The sequence below is a fragment of the Salmo salar genome, chromosome ssa11 (assembly GCF_905237065.1).
Source record: "Salmo salar chromosome ssa11, Ssal_v3.1, whole genome shotgun sequence".
Lineage (NCBI taxonomy): Eukaryota > Metazoa > Chordata > Actinopteri > Salmoniformes > Salmonidae > Salmo > Salmo salar.
In genome coordinates this window covers 64965863-64989491 of record NC_059452.1, presented here as the reverse complement: position 1 = coordinate 64989491, position 23629 = coordinate 64965863, and the positions used below count along the sequence as shown (strand labels likewise).

The 23629-nt window shown below is 44.1% G+C and overlaps 1 protein-coding gene across 3 annotated transcripts in view; it reads left to right on the top strand.

Moving 5' to 3' along the window:
- The window catches only part of LOC106562918 (zinc finger FYVE domain-containing protein 16), a 58069-nt gene that overhangs the window by 3004 nt on the left and 31436 nt on the right, over window positions 1-23629 (top strand). For 2 of the 3 annotated variants that reach the window (XM_014128020.2, XM_014128019.2), the window contains exons 2-3: window positions 17914-18030; window positions 19860-21991. In XM_014128020.2, the coding sequence (XP_013983495.2) occupies window positions 17961-18030; window positions 19860-21991 (2202 nt within the window). In that variant the 5' untranslated portion in view covers window positions 17914-17960. Of the gene's footprint in view, window positions 1-3740; window positions 3933-17913; window positions 18031-19859; window positions 21992-23629 lie in introns of those variants that run through there. The other variant, XM_014128021.2, reaches the window with a different exon arrangement.

The window sequence follows — 23629 nt, the reverse complement described above, 5'->3', positions numbered from 1 at the left end:
GAGCTGAAGGTTCGAGTTGCCAAACGTCAGCCTCGAAACCTTAATGACTTGGAGAAGATCTGCAAAGAGGAGTGGGACAAAATCCCTCCTGAGATGTGTGCAAACCTGGTGGCCAACTACAAGAAACGTCTGACCTCTGTGATTGCCAAGAAGGGTTTTGCCACCAAGTACTAAGTCATGTTTTGCAGAGTGGTCAAATACTTATTTCCCTCATTAAAATGCAAATCATTTTATAAAATTTTTGACATGCGTTTTTCTGGATTTTTTTGTTGTTATTCTGTCTCTCACTGTTCAAATAAACCTACTATTAAAATTATACACTGATCATTTCTTTGTACACTGATCCTTTCTTTGTAAGTGGGCAAACGTACAAAATCAGCAGGCGATCAAATACTTTTTTCCCCCCCACTGTATAAGTGAAATTGTCTGTAAACAATTGTTGGAAAAATGACTTGTGTCATGCACAAAGTAGATGTCCTAACCGACTTGCCGAAACTATAGTTTGTTAACAAGAAATTTGTGGAGTTGTTGAAAAACTAGTTTACATGACTCCAACCTAAGTGTATGTAAACTTCCAACTTCAACTGTATGTCAATGCTTTTCTCAGAGTCAACCCGGAAGATATCCCAGTCCATGTGATCAAAACAATCTTGCAAAGATTCCGATTGGTCAGCAGAATGGAGCCGTGATCTGATTTGTCGAAGGGAGGGCGGGGAGGGCAATAGTCAAGAGTTCTCGATGAGCGAGTAGCATAAGAGATGTGTTGATAAAACTTTGGTAGCATTTTCCTCAGATTTGCATTATTAAAGTCTCCAGCTAGAATAAATATGGGCTCAGGAGACACATTTTCCATTTTGCACAAGTCTAGTGTAGTTCCTTGAGAACCCTCATGGTGTCAGCTTGAGGGGGAATATACACGGCCGAGACGATGACCGAAAACAATTATTTTGGGTGGTAATGCGGTCAGCATTTGATAGCGAGGTATTCCAGATCGGGAGAAGAAAAGGACTTGAGTTCCTGTACATTACCACAATCACACCATGAGTAGTTAATCATGAAACATCCCCTTTCTTTTTCTCGCAGTTATTTCTTCCTGTCCCCATGATGTATGGAGAACACTGCTGGCTGTATGGATGGGGACAGTATGTCCGGAGAGAGCCATGATTCTGTGAAACAGAGTATGTTACAGTCCCTGATGTCTCTCTGGAAGGAGATTCTTACCCTGAGCTCTTCTACTTTATTGTAACAATGCAAGAAACGTTATGAGCAAATAATGTAAGAAATAACACCCCAAAATATTATAATACTGCAAAGTTGGCTAAGAGCTAGGAACATGGCAACCATGTCTGTCGGCACTATCTTGCATGTTCATGCTGTGCATGTCTGTAGCTATCCGATTATGTCGAAACAATTGGATATAGTAAAGTGTCTTATTGAACACGTTGAGAAGTACCAAAGATATTGCTTATGTGGAAGAACTTACCAACATTGTCGAAATCTATTCTAACTGCAGCTTTCTTCTTCGTTGATAAAAACACATGCACTTAAAAGAAACAGCCACGGACCAATGGCGAGCATTAATGTGTATAACTTGATATAAATAAATGCCTATATCAGAAATTGCACTCTACAATTACTCCCTAACAAGGACGGTTGTGAATCCACCAGATTGAGTGATAGATCCAAGATGGATGCAGGAGTGAAACCTGCACTGAGTTTTAACAAAGATTGTCTATTATATTGAGAAGATAGTCAAGTGACCGCTCTAACAATGGAATTATATATCCTCAAAGATGGAAGGCAGATGGGAGGTGAGATCAGGTGGGACCATTCTAGCCAATGAGAGGGTAGATATGTGACCAACAGGCCATAGAGATAGATAGAGGACTCATCTTTGTATCTGTGCCATTACAGTGTCGGAAACAGCATGGGCAGCGCCATTGAGGCTTTATCCATTTTAAAGTAGTACATTTTCTTCTTCATTGGCTGATTGCTCACAGCTCATAGGAATCCCCACCCAGTTGACTACTTTAAAATGGTGGAAGACCTCAATTTAAATGCCATGCAAAAAATGGGTTATATCCATGATGAGTCCTCTCTCTATGACAACAGGCTCTAATATAAAGTCATTCTTTTTTAAAGTTGCCAAAATGCCATATGCGTCCACATATATCAATGCATTCATAACAACATTCATTAATTAACATTACTAAACTTACACTGGACAAAAATATAAACTCAATATGCAAGAATGTCAAAGATTTTACTGAGTTATAGTTCATATAAGAAAATCAGTCAATTGAAATGAATTTATTAGGCCCAAATCTATGGATTTCAAATGACTGGGAATACAGATATGCATCTGTTGGTCACAGATACCTTTAAAAAAGTAGGGGTGTAGATCATAAAAACAGTCAGTATCTGGTGTGACCATCATTTGCCTCATGCAGTGAGACACATCTCCTTCGCATTGAGTTGATCAGGCCGTTGATTGTGGCCTGTGGAATGTTGTCCCACTCCTCTTCAATGGCTGGGCGAAGTTGCTGAATATTGGCGGGAACTGGAACACGCTGTCGTACACATCGATCCAGAGCATGCCAAACATGCTCAATGGGTGGTGACATGTCTGGTGAGTATGCAGGCCATGGAGGAACTGGGACATTTTCATCTTCCAGGAATTGTGTACAGATCCTTGGGACGTGCATTATCATTCTGAAATATGAGGTGATGGCAGAGGATGAATGGCACGACAATGGACCCCAGGATCTCGTGATGGTATGTCTGTCCATTTAAATTGCCACCGATAAAATGCAATTGTGTTCGTTGTCCGTAGCTTATGCTTATGCCTGCCCATACCATAACCCCACCACCATCATGGGGCACTCTGTTCACAACGTTGACATCAGTAAACCGCTCACCCACACAACGCCATCTGCCCTGCCCAGTTGAAACCGGAATTAATCTGTGAAGAGCACACTTCTCATGTATGACAGTGGCCATCGAAGGTGAGCATTTGACCACTGAAGTCAGTTATGACCCTGGTGAGGACGACGAGCACACAGATTACCTTCCCTAAGACGGTTTCTGACAGTTTGTGCAGAAATTCTTTGGTTGTGCAAACTCAGTTTCAACAGCTGTCTGGGTGGCTGGTCTCAGACAAACCCGCAGGGGAAGAAGCCGGATGTGGAGGTCTTGGGCTGGTGTGTTTACACGTGGTCTGCAGTTGTAAGGCCGGTTGGACGTACTACCAAATTCTCTAAAATGACTTTGGTGGCTTATGGTAGAGAAATGAACATTAAATTATCTGGAAACAGCTCTGGTGAATATTCCTGCCGTCAGTAATCCAATTGCACGCTCCCTCAACTTGATACATCTGTGTCATTGTGTTGTGGCAAAACTGCACATTTTAGTGGTCTTTTGTCCCAAGCACAAAGTGCACCTGTGTAATGACCATGCTGTTTAATCAGCTTCTTGATATGCCACACCTACCAGGTTGATGGATTATCTTGGCAAAGGACAAATGGTCACCAACAGGGATGTAAACAAATATGTGCACAACCTTTGAGTCAAATAAGCTTTTTGTGTTTACAGAACATTTCTGGGATCTTTTATTTCAGCTCATGAAATCAACACTTTACATGTTGCGTTCATATTTATGTTGAGTGTATATTGATCAAATAAGCTATTACATTTTTTTGTTGACCAAATTCAACACTCTCTCATTGACCTCCATGCAAAAACTCTTCACTTCGTGGGCAGATTTTGGGCGGAGTAAAACCTCTCGCCTAGCCTCTTCCTCTCTGGCTTTAACAACTTCAGTGGAATAACGAAAGGACAAAGAGGATACGATCTAGATTCTAGACAAACCTTCTTTATAACCAGAAGAATCGTTAAACAGTTGGAAGGGCGAAGCCAGGATTATGAATCTTCCGGTAATGACAAAGAAAATTGTTTGTTGACCTGTGAATAATCATTGGCTAGCTAGCTAGCTAAATGTAGCAAGCTAGCTATTAGCTAAAATAATGTAATCTGGCTGCTCTCCACGTTTTATATTCACGGATGATGCAGGATGTGATGACTTGATAGTACTTCTCGAGAACCCAAGGCGGTTTATCCATCGTCCCATTACCGTTTAGTATTGAATGGGCTAACTTGATAACAGACAAGCTGTTGGTGTATCTGGTGATATGTGTCAGCTAATAATGGTAATGTCAGCAGCCAGGAAGTCGTCGAACTGTCTATGCTTGCTAGCTAATTGGTGACGAATAGCCTCCTGTAACTAGTGGTTATGACTAGCTAGCTAACGTTAGCTAGTTAACACGTTAGTTCGTTAATGTTAGTTAGCCAACGTTAATTAGCTACTAGCTAGACTGCTAACTAGCTAGCTAGTAAACAACTGGAAGTTGAATTATTTGAGTAACTTTCATATTGAAAAAAACATGTTTTAGGCTTAGTTAAAGAGAAACACGTAAATTCTGGTGTTCATTTTGACTGTTCGTTGCAAAAACGATATATTTTAGTTGTAAATCGAACTCTTTTTGGCCCTAGCGGTTCAACTCTAACATTGACTCTAACAAGGGAGGGGTTCGATTATTGGTGCTTTCAAGAAAACTGGGAACTCGGAAAAAAACGATGTAAAATCATGACGTCGGGGATCTTCAGGTCGGAATGTCCGAATTCCGGTAAAAAAAATGATTATTCTCAATTCGTGATCGTTTTTTCCGAGTTCCCACTTGTCTTTGACGCAGCATCTGGAATCTCGTTTCGGTCTTTGAGTGTCAGAAAGATACTTCACATAACACTATCTGAGCTTGTTGACGAACGCCGATTGGGTCTTTGCGTCAAATAACAGACAAGCTGTTGGTGTATCTGGTGATATGTGTCAGCTAATAATGGTAATGTCAGCAGCCAGGATGTCGCCTATTGAAATTGAGCTTCAGTTCATTAAAATAAATAGCTAGCCAGCTACTTAAACCCTGTTGCCCAAAGCTAACGTTATAAGCAGCCAGTGAGTGAAGCTAGCCACAATAAGAATTAGGCACAATAGTGGAATTTGCGGTTTGCCTTCAAAATAAATGTACCCATTTGAAAGTGATGCTGACGGTTACAATTGGTGGACTCGTGCCATATTTAGACTAGATCATGTTAAACAAGGTTGGAATGTGAAGCAATGAAATGGGTTATCAGTCCACTCGGTGACACCCACAGAACACAACTGTGAAGAGTTTACGCCAATATTAGCTTTGTAGTTCTTATCGCGGGACTGTGAAATCACCTCCCCACTCAGCCTATTGACATTCATATTGCACTGTACATCTTTACCTCAAGATTGGGGATCAATGCAATTGGGTATCAGTCTACTCAATACCCAAGATATTTTTTCCCAACGTCCTCCTCAGAGTTATCAGACTCCCAAAACATCCACGCAGTATTGTTTTTCCTCTGGAATAGTGTTCAATACACATAAGTTGACAATACATGTGGCTCAATTCAGTTGTTTCAGAGTCCCACAATAAGAGCTACGACGCTAATGTTCTCTGGGTGTCACTGAGTAGACTGATACCCCATGTCATTGATCCACAATCCATAGGTAAGGCTGTACAGTGAAATAAGTATGCCTCCAGTGTGATTATAACAGATTTTTGTCAAATTTATAAATTATTGTCTGTTGTTGATTTTTATATAACATTCTAACCTCGTTTAGCATGACCTATTCAATTATGGCATAATTCTACTATTTGTATTCATTTGCATCACTGTCAATGACACTTTTATTTTGAAGGCTAACCGCAAAGTCCACTATTATGCTAATCCGTATTGTGGCCTGCGTCACATAGATTGGTCCGACCCCCGACATTAATCAAATACGAATTGTCTTATAAATTAGGGTTATTTTAGATGACGACACCTAGCTATATATACTGCTCAAAAATATAAAGGGAACACTTAAACAACACTTCCTAGATCTGAATGAAAGAAATAATCTTATTAAATACTTTTTTCTTTACATAGTTGAATGTGCTGACAACAAAATCACACAAAAATAATCAATGGAAATCCAATTTATCAACCCATGGAGGTCTGTATTTGGAGTCACACTCAAAATTAAAGTGGAAAACCACACTACAGGCTGATCCAACTTTGATGTAATGTCCTTAAAACAAGTCAAAATGAGGCTCAGTAGTGTGTGTGGCCTCCACGTGCCTGTATGACCTCCCTACAACGCCTGGGCATGCTCCTGATGAGGTGGTGGATGGTCTCCTGAGGGATCTCCTCCCAGACCTGGACTAAAGCATCCGCCAACTCCTGGACAGTCTGTGGTGCAATGTGGCGTTGGTGGATGGAGCGAGACATGATGTCCCAGATGTGCTCAATTCGATTCAGGTCTGGGGAACGGGCGGGCCAGTCCATAGCAGCAATGCCTTCCTCTTGCAGGAACTGCTGACACACTCCAGCCACATGAGGTCTAGCATTGTCTTGCATTAGGAGGAACCCAGGGCCAACCGCACCAGCATATGGTCTCACAAGGGGTCTGAGGATCTCATCTCGGTACCTAATGGCAGTCAGGCTACCTCTGGCGAGCACATGGAGGGCTGTGCGACCCCCCCCCCCCAAGAAATGCCACCCCACACCATGACTGACCCACCGCCAAACCGGTCATGCTGGAGGATGATGCAGGCAGCAGAACGTTCTCCACGGCGTCTCTGTCACGTTTGTCACGTGCTCAGTGTGAACCTGCTTTCATCTGTGAAGAGCACAGGGTGCCAGTGGCGAATTTGCCAATCTTGGTGTTCTCTGGCAAATGCCAAACGTCCTGCACGGTGTTGGGCTGTAAGCACAACCCCCATCTGTGGACGTCGGGCCCTCATACCACCCTCATGGAGTATGTTTATGACCGTTTGAGCAGACACATGCACATTTGTGGCCTGCTGGAGGTCATTTTGCAGGGCTCTGGCAGTGCTTCTCCTGCTCCTCCTTGCACAAAGGCGGAGGTAGCGGTCCTGCTGCTGGGTTGTTGCCTTCCTACGGCCTCCTCCACGTTTCCTGATGTACTGGCCTGTCTCCTGGTAGCGCCTCCATGCTCTGGACACTACGCTGACAGACACAGCAAACCTTCTTGCCACAGCTCGCATTGATGTGCCATCTTGGATGAGTTGCACTACCTGAGCCACTTGTGTGGGTTGTAGACTCCGTCTCATGCTACCACTAGAGTGAAAGCACCGCCAGCATTCAAAAGTGACCAAAACATCAGCCAGGAAGTATAGGAACTGAGAAGTGGTCTGTGGTCCCCACCTGCAGAACCACTCCTTTATTGGGGGTGTCTTGCTAATTGCCTATAATTTCCACCTGTTGTCTATTCCATTTGCACAACAGCAAGTGAAATTTATTGTCAATCAGTGTTGCTTCCTAAGTGGACAGTTTGATTTCACAGAAGTGTGATTGACTTGGAGTTACATTGTTGTTTAAGTGTTCCCTTTATTTTTTTGAGCAGTGTAGTTAGCTAGGTAACTATAGCTACTGAAACAGATTATGTATTTTTGCTATGTTTTTGGGGAAGAACATTGTTTGCATCCATCAGCTAGCTAGCTTTCTTTATGACCAGCACTGTAGGTGCGCAAGACAACTTTACCAGCATCATAGCATACTTATGGATGAATCGTTTTGCCATATGAAATATGAGTGATAGTGTAATCATTGTGTAATAACTACGTAAAAATGTTTATCGCGTTAAATTATGTGATGTACATTCATATTCAGGTGCTGATTGGTCAGCAAGCTTATTTGACATGTCAAATAATGTTATTTGACTTGTATCTTTTTTGACATGCAAAGACCCAAACGGTGTTCCATAGTTGGCCAATGACGACCTGAATTTGACTACATCACATAATACTTTTATTACGTAGTTATTACACATTGATTACACTTTAACGCGTATTTCATGTCACCAATTATGATTATGATTTTTCAACGCCGATACCGATTATTGGAGGACAAAACCGGGCCAATACCGATTAATCAGCCGATTTTATTTATTTTATTCTCTTTTTGTATTTTTTTGTATTTTTTTTATTTATTTGTAATAATGACAATTACAACAATACTGAATGAACACTTATTTTAACTTAATATAATACATCAATAAAATCAATTTAGCCTCAAATAAATAATGAAACATGTTCAATTTGGTTTAAATATTGCAAAAACAAAGTGTTGGAGAAGAAAGTAAAAGTGCAATATGTGCCATGTAAGAAAGCTAATGTTTAAGTGCCTTGCTCAGAATGTGAGAACATATGAAAGCTGGTGGTTCCTTTTAACATGAGTCTTCAATATTCCCAGGTAAGAAGTTTTAGGTGGTAGTTATTATAGGAATTATAGGACTATTTCTCTCTATACGATTTGTATTTCATATACCTTTGACTATTGGATGTTCTTATAGGCACTTTAGTATTGCCAGTGTAACAGTATAGCTTCCGTCCCTCTCCTCGCTCCTACCTGGGCTCGAACCAGGAACACATCGACAACAGCCACCCTCGAAGCAGCGTTACCCATGCAGAGCAAGGGGAACAACTACTCCAAGTCTCAGAGCGAGTGACGTTTGAAACGCTATTAGCGCGCACCCCGCTAACTAGCTAGCCATTTCACATCGGTTACACCAGCCTAATCTTGGGAGTTGATAGGCTTGAAGTCATAAACAGCGCAATGCTTGAAGCATTGCGAAGAGCTGCTGGCAAAACGCACGAAAGTGCTGTTTGAATGAACGCTTACGAGCCTGCTGGTGCCTACCACTGCTCAGTCAGACTGCTCTATCAAATCATAGACTTAATTATAATATAATAAACACACAGAAATACGAGCCTTGGGTCATTAATATGGTCGAATCCAGAACATCATCTCGAAAACAAAATGTTTTTTCTTTCAGTGAAATACGGAACCGTTCTGTATTTTATCTAACGGATGGCATCCCTAAGTCTAAATATTCCTGTTACATTGCACAACCTTCAATGTTATGTCATAATTACGTAAAATTCTGGCAAATTAGTTCACAACGAGCCAGGCGGCCCAAACTGTTGCATATACCCTGACTCTGCGCACAATGAACGGAAGAGAAGTGACACAATTTCACCTGGTTAATGTTGCCTGCTAACCTGGTTTTCTTTTAGCTAAATATGCAGGTTTAAAAAATATATACTTGTGTATTGATTTTAAGAAAGACATTGATGTTTATGGTTAGGTACACGTTGGAGCAATGACAGTCCTTTTTCGCGAATGTGCACCGCATCATTTACATTTAAAAAAAATATATTTTAGTCATTTAGCAGACGCTCTTATCCAGAGTGACTTACAGTAGTGAATGCATACATTTCATTTTTATTTTTGTACTGGCCCCCCGTGGGAATCGAACCCACAACCCTGGCGTTGCACACACCATGCTCTACCAACTGAGCCACAGGGAAGACTGCAATGCAGGACAGGCTAGATAAACTAGTAATATCATCAACCATGTGTAGTTAACTAGTGATTATGATTGTTTTTTTTGAGTTAAGTTTAATGCTAGCTAGCAACTTACCTTGGCTTCTTACTGCATTCGCGTAACAGGCAGGCTCCTCGTGGAGTGCAATGTAAAGCAGGTGGTTAGAGCGTTGGACTAGTTAACCGTAAGGTTGCAAGATTGAATCCCCAAGCTGACAAGGTAAAAATCTGTCGTTCTGCCCCTGAACAAGGCAGTTAATCAACCGTTCCTAGGCCGTCATTGAAAATAAGAATGTGTTCTTAACTGATTTGCCTAGTTAAATAAAGGTGTAAAAAAATTTTTTTTTAAATCGGCAATTTGGTGTCCAAAAATACCGATTACCGATTTGTTATGAAAACCTGAAATCGGCCATTCCGATTAATCGGTCGACCTCTACTAACGTTACCAATGCTTCAAATCAGATTTTATTTGTCACATGCGCCGAATACAACAGGTGTAGGTAGACCTTACCACGAAATGCTTAATTACAAACCATTAACCAACAATGCAGTTCAAGAAATAGAGTTAAGAAAATATTTAGAAAATAAAGTAAAACATTATAACAAGAAACACAATAAAATAACAATAACGAGGCTATATACATGGGGTACTGGTACCGAGTCAATGTTCGGTGGTACAGGTTAGTCAAGGTAATTTGTACGTGTAGGTATGTGTGAAGTGACTATGCATAGATCTTAGACAGCGCATGGCTGCAGTGAAAAAAAAATGGGGGGATGGTGGTGTCAATTTAAATAGTCCAGTTGGCCATTTCATTATTTGTTCAGCAGTCTTATGACTTGGGGGTAGAAGCTGTTAAGGAGCCTTTTGGTCCGCATGCCGTGCGGTAGCATAGAGAACAGTCTATGACTTGGGTGACTGGAGTCTTTGACATATTTTTGGGCCTTCCTCTGACACCGCCGAGTATATAAGTCCTGGATGGCAGGAAGCTTGGCCCCAGTGATGTACTGAGTCGTTCGCACTACTCTCTGTAGTGCCTTACGGTCAGATGCCGAGCAGTTGCCATACCAGGCGGTGATGCAAACGGTCAGGATGCTCTCTGGTGCAGCTGTAGAACTTTTTGAGGATCTGGGGACCCATGCCAAATCTTTTCAGTCTCCTGAGGGGGAAAATGTTTTGTTGTGCCCTTTTCACAACTTTCTTGTTCTGTTTGGACCATGATAGTTAATTGGTGATGTGCACACCAAGGAACTTGAAGCTCTCAACTCGCTCCACTACAGCCCTGGTTCGCTGTTTATGGTGGCCTGTTCGGCCCGCCTTTTCCTGTAGTCCACGATCATCTCCTTTGTCTTGCTCACATTGAGAGAGAGGTTGTTGTTGTTCTGGCACCACACTGCCAGGTCTCTGACCTCCCTATAGGCTGTCTCGACGTTTTCGGTAATCAGGCCTACAATTGTTGTGTTGTCAGCAAACTTAATGATGGTGTTGGAGTCGTGTTTGGCGACGCAGTCGTGGGTGAACAGTGAATACAGGAGGGGAATGAGCACGCACCCCTGAGGAGCCCCTGTGTTGAGGATCAGCGTGGCAGATGTGTTGTTGCCTACCCTTACCACCTGGGGGCGACCCGTCAGTAAGTCCAGGATCCAGTTGCAGAGGGAGGTGTTTAGACCCAGGGTCCTTAGCCTAGTGATGAGCTTTGTGGGCACTATGGTGTTGAACGCTGAGCTGTAGTCAATGAACAGCATTCTCACATAGGTGGTCCTTTTGTCCAGGTGGGAAAGGGCAGTAGGGAGTGCGATTGAGATTGCGTCGTCTGTGGATCTGTTGGGGCGGTATGCGAATTGTAGTGGGTCTAGGGTTTCTGGGATAATGATGTTGATGCGCGCCATGACCAGCCTTTCAAAGCACTTCATGGCTACCACATGAGTGGTACGGGGCGGTAATCATGTAGGCAGGTTACTTTGGCTTCCTTGGGCACAGGGACTATGGTGGTCTGCTTGAAACATGTAGGTATTACAGACTTGGTCAGGGAGAAGTCCGCTCACATCGCTACGGAGAGTGTGATCACACAGTCGCCCCGGAACAGCTTGTTGCTCTCATGCATGCATGCATTTAGCTCGTCTGGTAGGCTCGCTTCATTGGGCAGCTCGCAGCTGGGTTTCCCTTTGTCGTCTGTGATAGTTTGCAAGTCCTGCCACATCCGACGAGCATCAGAGCCGGTGTAGTAGGATTCAATCTTAATCCTGTATGGATGCTTTGCCTGTTTGATGGTTTGTCTGAGGGCATAGCGGGATTTCTTATAAGCGTCCGGATTAGTGTCCTGCTCCTTGAAAGCGGCAGTTCTAGCCTTTAGCTCGATGCGGATGTTGGCTGTAATCCATGGCTTCTGGTTGTGAAATGTACGTACGGTCACTGTGGGGACGACGTCGTCGATGCACTTGTTGATGAAGCTGGTGATTTTAGGTGATATACTCCTCAATGCCATTGGATGAATCCCTGAACATATTCCAGTCTGTGCTAGCAAAAGTCCTGTAGCATCCGCATCATCTGACCACTTCCGTATTGAGCGAGTCACTGGTACTTCCTGCTTTAGTTTTTACTTGTCCGCAGGAATTAGGAGGATAGAATTATGATCCGATTTTCCAAATGGGGTGCGAGGGAGAGCTTTGTATGCGTCTCAGTATGTGGAGTAAAGGTGGTCTAGAGTTTTTTAAATATTTTTATTTTTTGTTTTTTCTCTCCTCTGGTTGCACATGTGGCATGCTTATAGAAATGAGGTAAAACAGATTTGTTTGCCTGCATTAAAGTCCCCGGCCACTAGGATCGCCACTTCTGGATGAGCATATTCTTGTTTGCTTACAGCTCGTTGAGTGGGGTCTTAGTGCCAGCATTGGTTTGTGGTGTTAAATAGATGGCTACGAATAATCTAGATGAGAACTCTCTTGGTAGATAGTGTGATCTACAGCTTATCATGAGGTACTCTACCTCAAGCGAGCAATACCTCAAGATTTCTTTAATATTAGACATTGTGTGCAAGCAGTTATTGACAAATAGGCACATACCCCTGCTCCTCGTCTTAACGGACGTAGCTTCTCTGTCCTGCCGATGCACAGTAAACCCAGCCAGCTCTATATTATCCATGTCGTCGTTCAGCCATGACTCTTCGAAACATAATATATTTGTTTTTAATGTCCCGTTGGTAGGACAGTCTTAATCGTAGATCATCCATTTTATCCTCCATGGATTGCACGTTGGCCAATAGAATGGATGGTAGTGGAAGTTTACTCACTCACTTACAAATTCTCAGTAGGCAGCCTGACCTCCGACCCCTTTTATCTCTGTCTTTTCTTCAAGCAAATGTCGTGGATTTTGGGTTGTTCTCGAGAAAGCAGTATATCCTTCGCGTTGGACTCGTTCAAGAACAAATATTTGTCCAGTTCGAGGTGAATAATCGCTGTTCTGATGTACAGAAGCTCTTTTCGGTCATAATAGACAGTAGCAGCAACCTTATGTACAAAATAAGTTACAAACAATATGAAAAAACTAACAAAATAGCAGAGTTGGTGAGGAGCCCGTAAAACGGCAGCCATCCCCTCCGGTGGGAGGGGGCGACAAGGTCAAATCATGACAACCGTGATCTTCAGGTTGGAAAGTCGGAGCTTTAGAAAGAGGCCCGGGTTCCCAACTTGGAATTCTGAGTTGGATGATATTTCAAAACTATTTTTCCCAGTCGGAGCTAGTTTTCTTTTTTCAAGAGTGCACAGTTGTCTTGAAGTCGGAGATTTCCGAGTTTCCAGGTGTTTTGAACATGGAATTGGGCACATTCAAAGTTTTGTGCTTTTACGTGAAGGAAAAAGGATTATAGCTAGCTATATCATCGTAACAAGAAATAGATGACTTTGGTGGTCATGTCAACTTGTTGTATTATTTCCCAGCTGCTATGATTGTTGCAAAGTCTGCGGAAACAGTTGTCTTGTAGCTCAATGGTTGTGAGTTCTAATCCCACATGTGGCAGATCTACAGCACCCTTCAAAAGTTTAGACACACCTACTCATTCCAGGGTTTTTCATTATTTTTGTAGAATAATTGTGAAGACATCAAAACTATGAAATAACACTTATGTAATAATGTTGTAAACAAATCAAAATATATTTGAGATTCTTCAAAGTAGCCACCCTTTGCCTTGATGATAGCTTTGCACACTCTTGGCATTCTCTCATGAGGTAGTCACCTGGAATGCATTTCATATAACAGGTGTGCTTGTTAAAAGTTAATTTGTGGAATTTATTTCATATTCCCTATTATGGCAAGAACAGCTCAAACAATCAATAAGAAACGACAGTCCATCATTACTTTAAGACATGAAGGTCAGTCAATCCGGAAAATGTCAAGAACTTTGAACGTTTCTTCAAGTGCACTCACAAAAATCATCAAGTGCTATGATGAAACTGACTCTCAGGAGGACCGCCACAGGAAAGGACGACCCAGAGTTACCTCTGCTGCACAGGATACGTTCATTAGAGTTACCAGCTTCAGAAATTGCAGCCCAAATAAATGCTTCAGAGTTCAAGTAACAGACACATCTCAACATCAACTGTTCAGAGGAGACTGCGTGAATCAGGCCTTCATGGTCGATTGCTGCAAAGAAACCACTACTAAAGGACACCAATAAGAAGAAGAAACTCACTTGGGCCAAGAAACATGAGCAATGGACATTAGACCGGTGAAAATCAGTTCTTTGGTCTGATGAGTCCAAATTTGAGATTTTTGGTTCCAACCGCTGTGTCTTTGTGAGACGCAGAGTAGGTGAACGGATGTGTGGTTCCCACCGTGAAGCATGGAGGAGGAGGTGAGATGGTGCTTTGCTGGTGACACTGTCTGTGATTTATTTAGAATTCAAGGCACACTTAACCAGCATGGCTACCACAGCATTCTGCAGCGATATGCCATCCCATCTGGTTTGCGCTTAGTGGGACTATCATTTTGTTTTTCAACAGGTCAATGACCCAAAACACACCTCCAGGCTGTGTAAGGGCTATTTGACCAAGAAGGAGAGTGATGGACTGCTGCATCAGATAACCTGGCCTCCACAGTCACCCGACCTCAGCCCAACTGAGATGGTTTGGGATGAGTTGGTCTGCAGAATTAAGGAAAAGCAGCCAACAAGTGCTTAGCGTATGTGGGAAGTCCTTCAAGACTGTTGGAAAAGCATTCCAGGTGAAGCTGATTGATGGAATGTCAAGAGTGTGGAAAGCTGTCAAGGAAAAGGGTGGCTATTTTGAAGAATCTCAAATATAAAATATATTTAACACTTTTAATTGGTTACAACATTATTACATATGTGTTATTTCATAGTTTTGATGTCTTCACTATTATTTTACAATGTAGAAAATAGTAAAATAAAGAAACCCTTGAATGAGTAGGTTTGCTAAACATTTGACTGGTAACTCTATATTTTTTCCCAAATCCTTTTATTTAGAATATTTAATATGTTTCCACACACTTCTAATTCTAAAAAGTGAAAACATACCTGTGAGAGGGGTCGCTCTGGTAGTAGTTGTAGGTTTTCACAATTATGTGGTACATTTTCACAACTCTTGGTACAAAACTCCAAACAGGTCACACTTGTAACGCAGTCAGTCTTTCATTCAAAACCTGTCATTGTGTATTCATTTGGATTGTAAACATCTCTTACCACACAACCATCGACTCAAAATATAAGTTTATTGTGAAACGTAATGAGAACATTGGTTTAATCACCAAAACACAACATAATGCTACCTTTTCAATTTAGTCATTTTAACTACCAGTTAATCCAATAGCAAACATTGCAAGATACGTGTTTCAAATCACCCTTTAGAAGCTCTGAAAGTAATATGCCACAACAGTACTGTAAATTACAGTAACTACTCAGTTTTCACGTTAGGCAATACTCTTATATTACTCAACAAAATTGACAGAACCTTTCATTTCCATAATATCTAGCCAATGTGTAATCGAAGGGGTGATCAATGAAGACATCTTCTAATCATTCATGCAAATAACATTTTATTTTTCAGATATAATTGCAAAGAAATGTAAAATTAAATGAAGGAAAATAAAACATAACGTTTAGCACGCATTAATTTGCATCAAGCCTGTCTTGAGCATTTGGCCATAAATTCTCATCCACATCACAGTGAATGTCCTCATTGTTAATGCACCGCTGGAAAAACATTTTGGCATGGCGAATCCAAGCTTGACATTAGTCTGCATTGATGTCATCGCATACCTCATCCATGGCCAGAAGGAGCCTGGCAAGCTTATGTGGCTGGCCATAGTACACCTTCCACCTCCATGCTGGGAAAAAAAAAAAAAATCCTTTAGAGTATGGGGGCAGGTATAGGGTCACAAATCGGGGATGGGCCCGAAACCATGCCTGAACCACCTCTGCATGGTGGAACCTGACATTGTCCCACACAATGACATAGGTGACCCCCTTCACCTTGACAGGCCTGCTCAATTTAATTGAGAAACACAATGAGGTGTGCAGCGTTGTAGGATCCAAGTAATGGTCTATGTCCTACCACATCATCTTCTGAAATAGCTGCACACGTGGAGATGTTTCCCCCACCTTGTCCAGGCATTTGGACGGTCGCCCATTAGCCGATGAGGTTCCGCCCACAGCGCTTAGTTTTGGCCTGCTTCATCAACAAAGATATGCTTGTGATTTCTCACAGCATCATCAAGCACCATATAAAAAATATATATTTTGGTTAGTTATTTTTACAGTCTAGTTCCAATATGATATTGTGAAGTAGCATGTGCATCAAGTAGTAACAGTAATACAGTATATAGTGCTACACCTGAACATACCCTGCCCGCAGTTGTTTCACCCGGTCGTTGTTTCTCTCAAGGCACCAGGTAAATGTGTTTTATAGATACCTGGTGGCTCTTCGAAAGGCTGGCGATTTGTTGTTAGGCTGATGGTTGCCACATTGGCAAAGGTGTTGTCGTTCTCCTCGATGGCCTGCTTTATTTTTTCACAACTGTATGTCATTCCTGGCCCTCACCATTTTCACCACTGCCCACTCCTGTCAATAGATCAAAAGGGCTACTAAGTAAATACTGCAATGCGGGTTGAATTGAAACGAGCCCCTAATCATAATTTTCAAAGGGAAGATTACACTTTTCTTCCCAACGCAATACCTCAATAAATGTGAGTCCACATTTCAAAGATTATTTTGGCGCTACTTGGGGGATTTGATTTTACACCTCAAGTGGCAATAGATGTCAGGAACTCGGCGCTTTACCACTGTGAACTAACTGTTCAGAAGTGTAACATATGTTTGAGATGCACATAATTGTATTATCAGAGTGTGCCAGTGGATTTCTGGTAAGTATGCTTTCGTGAGAAAGTGTTGGTGAGGAATTCTCCCCACCCACAACTTCTCACCTGAATGCATCTTTTTGTTAATTTGAAGGAAATTGGGTTTGAGATTTACCCTTTAATCCTAATTGAACGAATACATAGCTAATGTTAGCCATTCCACTTCTGGTCATAACCTACTGCTAGCTAACTAGTAATAGACTTACCATTGCCTTGATTAGGAAATATTAGGCACCATGGATGCTAGCTAATAGTAAGCTAGCTGATCATACATCAACCTGGTGGTAAATGTAAATCCAGGACACTAAAATGAATATGATATGTTACGTTTGGTATGGTTACATAAGACAGCTGGTTAAAGGTAGTGGTTGGTCCGGGTGAGTATAACAGGAACGTCTTGCAAGTTCGAATCTCTTCACCGACAACTTTAGCATTTTAGTTAGTTAGCTACTACTCTCGCATGTTAGCTAACACTTCCCCTAACCTTAAATCTTTAGCCTAACGAGTAAACTTTGTCACGACCGGCATAAGCTAGGCCCATAGCTAGATGACCAGATGTATTTGGTGTTATTAGCCCCTGCTAATACTGGCTCCTGGCAAGCTAGCTACCTAGCTGGGCCTGTTGTGTAGTCTTTAACCAATGCAAGGTGAGTTCAGGTCAGACAAGTGGAGTCTCCCAATATAAATTGTGATGCCAGTTGACGTGTCATAATAAAGTCATTACACTGAAACTGGAGAAATTCTCTCTTGTAGATCTTTTGATTAGATTTCCCCACAGACATTAAGAGCAGGGGTCAGAGTCTGAAGTACAAAATCACGCATAGCTGGAGAAGTTATGCTTGAAGTTTGAGGTGCTGTGCTGACTGTTTGGTCAACAATTGATGTTATTCATTATTCAACTTGTCTGGGGATTGGGGACTGGATGAAAGCGTAGCTTCATAGCCAAGAACTACAGCATTTTACCACTGATGTGGAAACTGAAATGTCGAGCAAAATGCATTCATCCTGTCCACATAAGACCAATGGATAAAGATAACAGATGATAATACTTCCTCTTGTTTCTCTTCTCCAGGAGGTGAAGGTGTGAGTGGAGCCGGTCTCCCACACGGACAGCCCAGCATGGACAGCTTCTTTAAGGCTGCTGTGTGTGACCTGGACAAGCTGCTGGATGATTTTGAGCTCAATACAGGTTAGACACTTGTTACTACTGTCTGAAAAATTTTTATTCGGGTAGCATGTTTTTCATTTCTGTATGTTGAGGGAAGGTCGGAGGGGTGTAGTGTTAAGTGAAAAAAATGTAATTATATATATATATATATATATATACACTGCTCAAAAAAATAAAGGGAACACTTAAACAACACATCCTAGATCTGAATGAAAGAAATAATCTTATTAAATACTTTTTTCTTTACATAGTTGAATGTGCTGACAATAAAATCACACAAAAATAATCAATGGAAATCCAATTTATCAACCATGGAGGTCTGGATTTGGAGTCACACTGAAAATTAAAGTGGAAAACCACACTACAGGCTGATCCAAATGCAGACCTCCATCCAGTCAAAATGAGGCTCAGTAGTGTGTGGCCTCCACGTGCCTGTATGACCTCCCTACAACGCCTGGGCATGCTCCTGATGAGGTGGCGGATGGTCTCCTGAGGGGTCTCCTCCCAGACCTGGACTAAAGCATCCACCAACTCCTGGACAGTCTGTGGTGCAACCTGGCGTTGGTGGATGGAGTGAGACATGATGTCCCAGATGTGCTCAATTGGATTCAGGTCTGGGGAACGGGCGGGCCAGTCCATAGCATCAATGCCTTCCTCTTGCAGGAACTGCTGACACACTCCAGCCACATGAGGTCTAGCATTGTCTTGCATTAGGAGGAACCCAGGGCCAACCGCACCAGCATATGGTCTCACAAGGGGTCTGAGGATCTCATCTCGGTACCTAATGGCAGTCAGGCTACCTCTGGCGAGCACATGGAGGGCTGTGCGGCCCCCCAAAGAAATGCCACCCCACCATGACTGACCCACCGCCAAACCGGTCATGCTGGAGGATGTTGCAGGCAGCAGAACGTTCTCCACGGCGTCTCCAGACTCTGTCATGTCTGTCACGTGCTCAGTGTGAACCTGCTTTCATCTGTGAAGAGCACCGGGCGCCAGTGGCGAATTTGCCAATCTTGGTGTTCTCTGGCAAATGCCAAACGTCCTGCACGGTGTTGGGCTGTAAGCACAACCCCCACCTGTGGACGTCGGGCCCTCATACCACCCTCATGGAGTCTGTTTCTGACCATTTTAGCAGACACATGCACATTTGTGGCCTGCTGGAGGTCATTTTGCAGGGCTCTGGCAGTGCTTCTCCTGCTCCTCCTTGCACAAAGGCGGAGGTAGCGGTCCTGCTGCTGGGTTGTTGCCCTCCTACGGCCTCCTCCATGTCTCCTGATGTACTGGCCTGTCTCCTGGTAGCGCCTCCATGCTCTGGACACTACGCTGACAGACACAGCAAGCCTTCTTGCCACAGCTCGCATTGATGTGCCATCCTGGATGAGCTGCACTACCTGAGCCACTTGTGTGGGTTGTAGACTCCGTTTCATGCTACCACTAGAGTGAAAGCACCGCCAGCATTCAAAAGTGACCAAAACATCAGCCAGGAAGCATAGGAACTGAGAAGTGGTCTGTGGTCACCACCTGCTGAACCACTCCTTTATTGGGGGTGTCTTGCTTATTCCCTATAATTTCCACCTGTTGTCTATTCCATTTGCACAACAGCATGTGAAATTTATTGTCAATCAGTGTTGCTTCCTAAGTGGACAGTTTGATTTCACAGAAGTGTGATTGACTTGGAGTTACATTGTGTTGTTTAAGTGTTCTGAGCAGTGTGTATATATATATATATATATATATATATATAACAATTAAACTTGAGGTGTAATTTAGTTTACAACTTGTTGCTCACTTGTTCTGCTGAGATATTAACAACAGAAATGATTAACGGATACTTTTCCCTTCCCCACAAGATGAGCATGAGTGCAGATCAGTCTCCCTGTCGCCTCCCTCATATCCCGGCCACTCTCTGGGCGCCCAGGGTTTCCTTCCGGAACCCTCCAAAGTTCCAGTTCCACACTCTCTCCCTGACCTCAACTCCCTGCACTACGGCTCTGCTTCCAGCTCCCCCGACCATCCTAGCCCCAGTCCTGTGGAGCGCGAGACCAAGGCCCGGCCCCTCACTGGGGTGGACCTGCTCTCCTCTGTAGACGGCCGGGGGTCAGCTAAGAGCTCTGCACCGCCCTGCCCAGACCGGGCCCTGAAGCCTGTGTGTGATCTGGTCAGTGACACAGGCTCAGCCCACCTCCTCCGGGCCAACAGCCACAACGCCTTCAGTAAGCTGGATGTGGCAGAGAGCCGGCTGGAGGAGGAGTTGCTGGTAGACTTCACCAGCCCCGTGGTGGCTTTGCCTAGGGAAGCCTCAGCAGGCCTGGGTCTGGGTCCCGGACATGGGAGTACTGAGGGGGGGAAGGCTCTTGGCGGGGAAGGGGAGGTGCTGCTGGGGCTGGACTCTGGTGGTTATGCTGCCTCTCTCAGTCTGCTCGATGTGATTTTGCCCGCTGCTGTGGAGAAAGCCTGTGAGCCCACGAATCCCCCCTCGCTGAGAAACTCTGAGTCTGGAGAGACGGAGGGAGAGGAGGCAGGCATAGAGGTGGCACTTATCAACTGTCAACTGGAGAACTCACCTGACCACCAGGACCAGCCTGTAGTCCTGCCTGTTGCCATGGACACCAAGACAGAGGACACTCTCACGTGTGATATCGCCACAGATGTTAGGGATGAGGGCGAGGGTTCTTTGGAGCACTCTGAACTGGCTGAAGCAGAGAGTTCTGGGAGCTGCACTGGACAGGAACCTAACTCTGAGGACTGCAGTGGCTGTGTGTCTGAGAGCCCCTCCGCCCTGTCCTGCCTGCCCATGGCCGTGTCCATGTGCAGGGCCCTGGTGGCCTCCAAGAACCCTGAGGAGGCCATGGGAGGAGGGTCAGATGTGGCTGAGGCTGTCCCAACTGAGACCTTAGAGGCAGAGTCCCTGTCTGCCTCTGAGGAGCAGGAGGAAGTCAGTCTCCCAGAGAACCCTGGGACTGTGGAGGACTGTACCAGCCATGATTCTGCCCCTGAGGACCTCTCTGTCCAGTCCCCTAATACAGAGAGCCCAGAGATGACAACTATGCCTTTCCACCTGGCTGTCAGCACCTCAGCTCCCCCCGTCTCCCAGGTCAGCTTCTCTCAAGTGGAGGTCCAGCCGGCCCCCATGTCTCCAGAGCGACCTGCGTCCCCTCCCTCAGAGCCCAGCCTAAGCCCGGTGGACCCACCTGAGTTTGGCTTTGAGTACCTGCCGGAGAGTGACCAGGCTGGGCTGCTGGTGACGGATGAGGAGCTGGATGCTTTCCTCCGTGGGGAGGCTCAGGGTGAGGAGGACCAGGGAGTCCCTCACTGCGAGAGGCCCGGGGAGAATCTCCAGGACGAGGGCTTCTCCGAGCTCAATGGGGACCTGGAGGAGCGGCTGGTGGAGGAGGAGCTGCAGAGCTACAGCCGGAGCCGAGGGGAGGGGTTGGCCTACCCGGATAGCGACAGGACCTTGTCCGCGTCTGCAGAGGGGAGTGTGAGCCTAGCCCCCTCCATGCCCTCCCAGGACCCCAGTAGTCCCAGTAACCTCCCACCACCCTACTTTGGAGGGGCCCGACCCAAACAGCTGCACTGCCAAGCAACCAGGGCACCTCCAGCAGTAGGGGAGGACCAGGGGCCCAGTAGCCCCACAGACAGCACCGGCGCTGGGGAGGAGGTGGACCAGAGCCCCTCTCCTCCCAGCCCCAATCTTGCTCAGGACCCTTCTAAACTGGGTGTGCCCTGCCCAGGGTACTCCCCAACAGAGCCCTACGAGACCAGTGTGGGGTACAACGAGCTGTCGGAGCCACCACCCTACCCTGGCGAGCCTGCTGAGGAGGGGTCTGGGTCCTCAGAGGGGAGGGAGGTGGAGGATGAGAATGGGCTGGGGTGCAAGCAGCCCCCCTGGGTGCCAGATTCGAAGGCTCCCAACTGTATGAACTGCTGGCAGAAGTTCACATTCACCAGGAGGAGGCACCACTGCCGGGCCTGTGGGAAGGTACGTAGCTAGATCTGTCCTTGAAGGGACTTTCTTTTACCCTAATTTCTAGGGTCATATTTTGCCCTATTGATAGCATTTTTGGTGTTTTGACTATATATCTTTTTTATATTAGGTGCAAGTAAATATAAATAACTTTTACCTTGCAACACATAATAAACCGCTCTAACTAAACTTAAATGAGTGACGGTCACAAAGACCCTGAATATTAATGGAAACTGAAGATATGGAATCATAAGTGGCAATAACTTGCCCGAATAATTGCATATTTTGGGGACATTACCTGACTGTTACCCACTCAGTGAACTTCAATAAAGCAGCCTTACTGCGGTTTCCAGTGCAGCACATTTCTGTATTTACTGAATCAGAGGATTCAAATGTAAATGTGGATTCAAATGTGGAGCTGTGACCTAGCTGTGTTTCAGCTCATCCATTGACTCTCATTTGACTTCGACCTTCGACCTATCGTTCTCCTTGTAGAGAACACTCCTTCTGTTCATATCTCCTGTTTATAAAGCAACAGAGAGCCCCCGCTCACACACAGTACCAGCCAAAACTTTGGACACACCTGCTCTTTCAAGGGTTTTTCTTTATTTTTACTATTTTCAAAATTGTAGAATAATAACGATGACATCAACTATGAAATAACACATATGGAATAATGTTGTAACCAAAAAAGTGTTAAACAAATACAAATATTTTTTATATTTGAGATTCTTCGAAGTAGCCACCCTTTTCCTTGATGACAGCTTTGCACACTCTTGGCATTCTCAACCTTTTTCCAACTGCCGTGTCTTTGTGAGACGCAGAGTTGGTGAACGGATGATTTCCGCGTGTGTGGTTCCCACCGTGAAGCATGGCGGAGGAGGTGTGAGGGTGCTTTGCTGGTGACACTGTCAGTGATTTATTTAGAATTCAAGACACACTTAACCAGCATGGCTACCACAGCATTCTGCAGCGATACGCCATCCCATCTGGTTTGCGCTTAGTGGGACTATCATTTGTTTTTCAACAGGACAATGACCCAACACACCTCCAGGCTGTGTTTGGGCTATTTGACCAAGAAGGAGAGCGATGGAGTGCTGCATCAGATTACCTGGCCTCCACAATCACCCGACCTCAACCCAATTGAGATGGTTTGGGATGAGTTGGACAGCAGAGGGAAGGAAAAGCATCCATCAAGTGCTGAGCATATTTGGGAACTCCTTCAAGACTGTTGGAAAAGCATTCTAGGTGAAGCTGGTTGAAAGAATGCCAAAAGTATGCAAAGCTGTCATCGAGTCAAAGGGTGGTTACTTTGAATAATCTAAAATATATTTCGATTTTTGTTTACTACATGGATTCCATATGTGTTATTTCATAGTTTTGATGTCTTCTATTGTTCTACAATGTAGAAAATAGTAAAAATATAGAAAAACCCTTGAATGAGTACGTGTCCAACCTTTTGACTGGTACTGTACATCATACTTGATCACGTAGTGTATATATATATGTATATGTGTGTGTGTATATGTGTGTGTGTGTGTGTATATATATATATATATATATATATATATATAAAAACAAGGGCTGTGAGTCAGCAATTCAGGTTACAGCTCCTCAATAGATCTTCAACTCTCTGAAGTATGAGCCCGGGGC